Below are 6,501 nucleotides of genomic sequence, written 5' to 3'. Positions count from 1 at the left end.
GGCACGGATGCACGCATTACAAATGGATTTTTTTTGCAATTTCGGAGAGCTGATTGACACTACGGTACGTTACCAGGGGTCTCCGCCCTCCACCGCTACTGCCCAAATCCTGCCGGCATCCTGGGCTCCACAGAGCTGGAAATAGCACCGAGAAGGGTGAGCACCAGCCAGAGCCAGCTTCCATGGCAAAACACAGACCTCAAGGCCAGGGCACAGCAGAGGACGAGGGCAGCAGGCATGTAGGAACAGGGTAGAGGTGATCTCTGGGTCGGAAGAGGCAGCTCACTGTCCAAAACCACAAGCACTGCTGGGCACGGCGATGGATTGTTAGGTTTTCCTTCCACAGCAAAGAAGAGGAAAGAGATCAAAAGGGATATTCGGGTAAGCCAAGGAACTCACTGGCACAGGAAACTGCTGATCTAAACAAAAATAAGGTCTGTAAGGTAATTCCATACTTCATTGATGGAAGTAAAATTCAAGCCAACCTATTAAATACAACAACCCTCATCCTGGCTCCAACCTGCTGGAGGTTGGTGGGTGCTTTGGATGAACATCACCATAGGCTTGCTGTGTTCCTGCACACCCTACGGCACCCTCAGAAAGGGCCTGCAGCACGAGGTCCCATAGGAAGGGGATAGCACGGGCTGTTTATGAGCGTAGAGGAGCACTGACAGTTTTCCATCCTCAGCCTGCTAAAGCTGGGAGCCAGCTTCTCTCTGGGAACCACGTGGTCGCCTTGGACCTGCACATCTGCAGAGGACTCTTGGCTGATCCTACAGGGCCGCAGTTCCCCGCGGCCTCGTCCTTCCACGGGCTCTGAGCGATGGGTTTTCCCTTCACGGCCTGTGTCCAGGTAGATGCCCTGCTGGCTGTTAATAGCAAGCCCAAGGTGCTTCTTTAAGAAGCGGGGGGAAATAATGTATTAAAAATCCTATGTAACCCTTCCAAACGAGGACGCAGCATCCCCGAAGGGGAGGAAAGAGTGTCTGTATGGTTTCTGATACTCCCTGCCATTATGCTGACCGCCCAGAGAACGATGAGGACGCCGTAGCCTCCTCTTTCACTGTATGGCACGGGAATCCGCCGCTGCCTGGAGCTTCAGCGAAGGATCTCCAGGAGGGCAGACACCCAGAGCAGAGTTTTGCAGCTGAATCTCAAGGCAGGGGCTGAGGTGGTCCGACAGCTCTGCTGGCTTGTGACACAGCCCCAAGTCTCCGCACCACTCCCGAGACCCTCGCCTACAGAGGGGCAGCAGCGTCTCCTCGTACCCATGGGGGTCTCGCGACTCCAGGCTGGGACTGTGGCTTCTGGCTTGCTCGTACAGCGCCTCGCACAGTGGCGGATCTTCAGGCCACGTGTGAGACCCCAAGGTGAGGAGAACAGAGCACCTCTCGGTGCCGAGGCGTCCGAGCACAACGGCCAAATCAAGAGGGGTCTTCCTTTGCTGGCTCCGTAGCACAGCCTCTGAGCTCATCCCAGAACAGCGGTGTTCAAGCCTTGCTGCTCCTCTTCCAGATCAATTTGTGCTTTTAGAAACTAGTTTGCAATGCCTTGGACCCTGTGGCCACAAGCAAGGCCTGGCTGAGCTGCACTCCTCCTACGGCATCTCCAGGGCAGCACCTTTTCCTAGAGCGATGCTGCAAGATTTGGCTTGGGGGCGAGTTTCCACCTAGAAGAAGAAAGTCCTGCCAGAAGGCTTTGAGGGTCCTACAAGCCAAGAAGAGAGGGGCTGGGGTGAGACCAGGGCTTGCCCTGGTCTCTCAGGGGAGTTCCTGGCACGCGGTGGAGCCCCTGCACCCTGACCAGTGCTCCAGGGACTGCGGTACCACTCTACACCCAATGGTCCCCACCAAAAACCCCTGTGAACAAGTGACGAAGGGTGACCAAACCCTGCCGAGATACTCTGCTCATCTCCTACATCCGTAAGCCCCAGGGGCTTCAGTAAACCAATACCTCTACCAAAAGTCACAGCCTCCTGGAGGCAGGCGCGAGGACGGAGACGCGTCACGGTGAGTTTCGGAGCACCTACCGCCCATCTTGGGGTCCTTGGGATGCCGGAGTTTGGGTCGCAGCTGCCAGGAGGACACCAGGGGGTGGGAAGGCAGCTGCACACCCACCTCCAGCCACCCTGCTTTCACTCGGGCTGAGCGAGAGGGGGGATTAAATCGACGCGCTTTATCTCAAACTCGCCTTCGTGCACCGGGGCTCCGGAGATGTCAGTGCCAGCCACCGACAGCGAAGCGCTCGCCCGCTCTGAACCGAGATACGCCTGCAAACGACACATCCCACGGCGCAGGGGAATCGTTGTGCTTCTAAAGCAGGCTTATTTGTCACTCTTTGTGAACACAGCTAAACACCGACTCTCCGAGACCGAGCCGACGCTCCGGCTCTTTGCCACGTGAGCGAGGTAAGTTTCCCAAGCAGAGAAGCCAGCGAGAGGCCGAAGCGGCGCGTCCGTGGCAAGCAGCGCTCTGCTCGCAGAGGGGCCCGGCCACCAGGCTGACTCCAGAGCACAGGATTAAACCGCACGAAACAATGGCCAGAAATGCTGCCTCGAATTCCTGGGTCTCCCCGCAGCGGCGGTCAGCTGGCGGCTCCCCCAGAGCCACCTCTCGGCCCTCTCCCGAGGAGAGCTCTGATCAGCACCAGCAAAACTGAAGCGATGGGGAAGAAAAGCCTCCGGTTATCAGCCGGAAAGGGGCCCGATTCTGCCTGCCCTCACAACTTTGTTGCATTTTCCCGGTTTTAAACGATTTATCCGATTCCTCACTTTGCTAAATAGCTCTGGGATCAGAGGGGGCCCGCGGGGGACAGAGGGACGTGGGCGCACGGGAAGGGAAATCCTCGGCCCCACGCTCAGCTTGTGCTGCACGCAGGAGTTTGGGGGTGCCCCCAGGTGAGCTGCTTCACCCACCCAGGAATATTTTGTTCCGTGCACCACTTTCAGTGCCAGCTGGTTTACATCCCTGAAATATTTATATATATATATAAAATTGAAATGTCTTGATTTAAAACAATAAAAAATTAAACCACAAAAAAACAGCAGTTCCCTACAGTTTCTGGGCCCTTGTAGGATCTCACCACCGCTCAACCCCGTGCCCGGGCGGGAAAATCAAAGGCGATGGAAAGCTCCCAAAGCCACATACGCACCGGGACGCCTCCCCTCGCAGCACCTATGGCAAAGCAGGTGCCTCCACGGGGCTGAAGCTTTGCTCTCATCATTGAAACACAATGCAAAAAAAAAAAAAAAAAATCAGCACCCAAATAAACGGACCCACAAAGCAGCAGGAACGCAGCAAAGCAGTCGGAGACTTCTCGCGGCGCTACGAGAACGACGGAAAGCCCAGGGCTGCCGGGCTTTGGGATGCCGGCAGGATAACCCGGGGTGCACCAACAGGCAGGGAGACAAACCTGGGAGAAACCCCAACCTTTTTTTTTTTGTTTTTTTTTCTCCTCCCCTTTAGGGAAAAGCAGAGAGATTTCCTCGAGGCAGCTCCTGAAGCCGTGCCTGCCCCGGTGCCAGGGCTGCTGCGGGTCCCGTGGGGTTCCCTGCGGCGGGGCAGAGGGGAGGCAGAGCTGCGCCCTAATGGCCCCGTCAGGCGGCTGAAAGGCCCTCGCCTTCAGCTGATGCCACTTCAAAATGAAATTCTTTCTCTGGCATGGCTATGCCTGATATGCAGGCATCAAAGGGGAGGCAGCAGGTCGCCGATGCCCCGGGCCACGCATTTCCCTTCTAAAGGCAGGAATGAGAGCGGCAGCTCGGGCCGAGGGGGCCCCCGGAGACGCAGCAGCAATAACCGCCGACCCTACACGCTTCCCAGGTTGTGGGGTGATCCCCTCCCCGCCCCACAGGCGCCGTGCAGCCCACCAGCAGCAGAAACCCATTGCCAGGGGGCTGCACAGACCCAGCCCTGGTGGCCCCAGGGAGGCACGAAGCCACCTGGAGGCTCTCCATCGGCGCAGGGGACACCACGGCTGGTCCCCGTGCACCGGTGCCGGGTAGAGAAGCCTCGCTGGCACAGAGGATTTTGAGGGGTGATTTTTGTGTTGGTTTTTTTTTTTTGTTGTTGTTGTTGTTGTTTCCAAGAGAACCGCGGGGCCGTGCTCGCCTCCCCCCGCGGCTCCCATCTCCTCTCTCCACCTGCACTCTTCAGGGAGCCAAGGCTTTTGGCAAGCTTTCCAGTCCGGTTTTTATTGGTTTCAGCTAAGCTGCCCCTTTTGGAGGGTTGGAGAGCTTCAATCATTAAAAGAAGGGAGAAAAAAAAAAAAAAAATGCATCATGCACCCTACCCCCCTCCCTTCCCACTCCCACAAGGGCCGAGGGTCCGAGCTCCCTGCGCGCACCTCCCCGTGCCACAGGGCCCAGCTCCCCGTTTCCCAAACCAAACACCGCCCGGCCACAGCCTTTGAGCCAGGAATTTCGGGCCCCAGATACCTCCAACCGTACCTGTTAGGCTCTGATCACCTTCCTGCTCGGAAGCAATTTGGAAAGGACGCAGCACAGGTAGCTATTAGCTAACACGTATTTAACCGCTCCAGATATCTCTTTTTTTTTTTTTTTTCTCCTCTCTCCCCTCTTTTGGCATTGTAATGGGGCGATTTGATCTTCAAAGGACCCGTGCAAACCTTTGAAGCTTCCCAAAGAAGCCAGTCTCCAGTGGGGAGGGGAGGAGGGTGGTGGTGGGGAAATGTTAATAGTTTTAAAACCTGGGGAATCCTGCCGATGGACGAAGGGTATAAAACCCAGTGGGTTTAGCATAAAGCCCTCAGGTAAATCTTCACCTTCTTTTCAAATGCATTTTTGGTGGGTTGCTTTGCAAACGCTTGGGCCAGGTTAGCAAGGTCGGCTCTATTCCCAGCGGCCGGGGAGAAGCAGCTCTTAATCTCCAGGGACCCTCATCTCCCACGTGGCGCAGCCCCAGCACAGGGGGATCCACGGTACCTCGGCGAGAAATAGAAAGACTGAAATTTGCAGAGCCTTTTTTAAGGGGAAAAGGGAAGGGGTGAGGGGAAGCAGGGACAAGGGGGGGGGGGGGGGGGAAAGGAAAAGAGGAGATACATCCCCTGCCGCACTCCTGGGCAGCACAGCCTCAGCAGCACCCTGAGAGGTGAGACACGAGATGCGTTTACCTTTAAAATAATGACTCATTTTATTTTTTTCTTTTAATATGTAGTTATAAATATATTTTGTCAAAATATATGATCATTATTGTCAAAAAAAAAAAAAAACATTTGCACATAAAGTCATAAATAAGGTCAAGGTGAACGTTTAGTTTAGAGAAGAGTCCAGCTATAGCAAGCAGTTCTGGGGTGGGACGGGAGGGAGAGAGAAGGGGAGGAGAGGGCGGCGGGGAAAGGGGGGGGGGTCAGCGGCACCCGCACCCCTCCACCACCATCTCCTGGTAGTTTTTCAGGACCACCTTGTCATACTCATCCAGGTAGAGCATGGAGATGGCGCTCAGCTCCGTGGGCACGCAGCAGGCCTTGGGGATGCTGGAGTTGACGGAGTTGACCAGCGTCTGCACGATGGCGTGGTTCGTGGAGTTGAGGTGGTCGGCCAGAGGGAAGGGGCAGTCCCCGTGGCAGTAAAACGCCTGGTACCCCGGGGGCGCCACGATCCAGTCGTTCCAGCCCACGTCGCTGAAATCCACATAGAGGGCATGGCGGCGGCAGTTTTTTTTGTTCTTGCGGGAACGCTGGTGCTTGGGGCTCCGGCGGGCTCGGCGGGTCAGCGCGTGGCCTCGCCCGTCGTGCCCAAAAGTGACCAGGAGCGGCCTGAGCTGAGCCCAGTCCCCGCGCCCTTGAGGTAAAGATCGGCTAATCCTGACGTGTTTGCCCTGATGAGTCTGTGCGTGGTGGAGGTGGGTCACCTCGATCACCAGCCCGTGGTTCGGCTGCTTGTCCTTGGTCCACCGGATCACGGCCGGGCTCACATCAAAGGTCTCCCAGCGCGTCACGTTGTGGTGCACCAGACGCGTGTCCAACAGGCGCGTAATGGCCTGAGCGCGCTCCGACAGCGGCTTCATCACTTCGTAAATGTTTATCCGGTGGAAGCCCCTCTCCCACGCCGCGCTCGGCTCCTCCACCTGCTCCCGGTACAGCCGCAGCTCCGCCGAGGAGATCACCTCGTTTTCCGGCACGCTGCTGAGGTTGAAGACGAAACGGATCCGGGGCGCCTCGCTGGGGCCCGGGACGGTCTCCAGGTGCTCTGGAGGGGAGCAGGGCAAGGGGAAAGCAGCACAAAAAAAAAAAAAGAAAACAAAACAAGAACACGTCAGCCTCATGGCACCCAGCCACAGCCCCCCAGCACGGCCACGGCTCACATCCGTGCTTCACCTGCCCGGCTTCACCGCTCCGCTCCCCCACGCATCCCTCCCGGCCGGACCCGCAGCGGTCCTGGCGCCGCTCGCCCGCCCTCCGCACACCTCTGCCCAGATGGGGTCTGCCCTCCCCGCCTCTCCCCTTCGCTTTCAGGGAGGCTTTTCCCTTTTTGCTTCCCCC

The 6,501-nt window shown here is 57.2% G+C and overlaps 1 protein-coding gene across 1 annotated transcript; it reads right to left on the bottom strand.

Annotated features, from left to right (window-relative positions):
* Positions 1-4,577: 4,577 nt before the first annotated feature.
* Positions 4,578-6,437, bottom strand: BMP4 (bone morphogenetic protein 4). Its single transcript, XM_035328841.1, has one exon. It carries the CDS (start codon positions 6,282-6,284, stop codon positions 5,367-5,369), a length of 918 nt encoding a protein of 305 aa, XP_035184732.1. The 5' UTR covers positions 6,285-6,437; the 3' UTR covers positions 4,578-5,366.
* Between the last annotated feature and the right edge of the window lie 64 nt (positions 6,438-6,501).

This window comes from Oxyura jamaicensis, chromosome 5 (genome assembly GCF_011077185.1).
Source record: "Oxyura jamaicensis isolate SHBP4307 breed ruddy duck chromosome 5, BPBGC_Ojam_1.0, whole genome shotgun sequence".
Lineage (NCBI taxonomy): Eukaryota > Metazoa > Chordata > Aves > Anseriformes > Anatidae > Oxyura > Oxyura jamaicensis.
The sequence above is the reverse complement of the archived record's forward strand: the minus strand, read 5'-3'. Positions and strand labels throughout refer to the sequence as shown.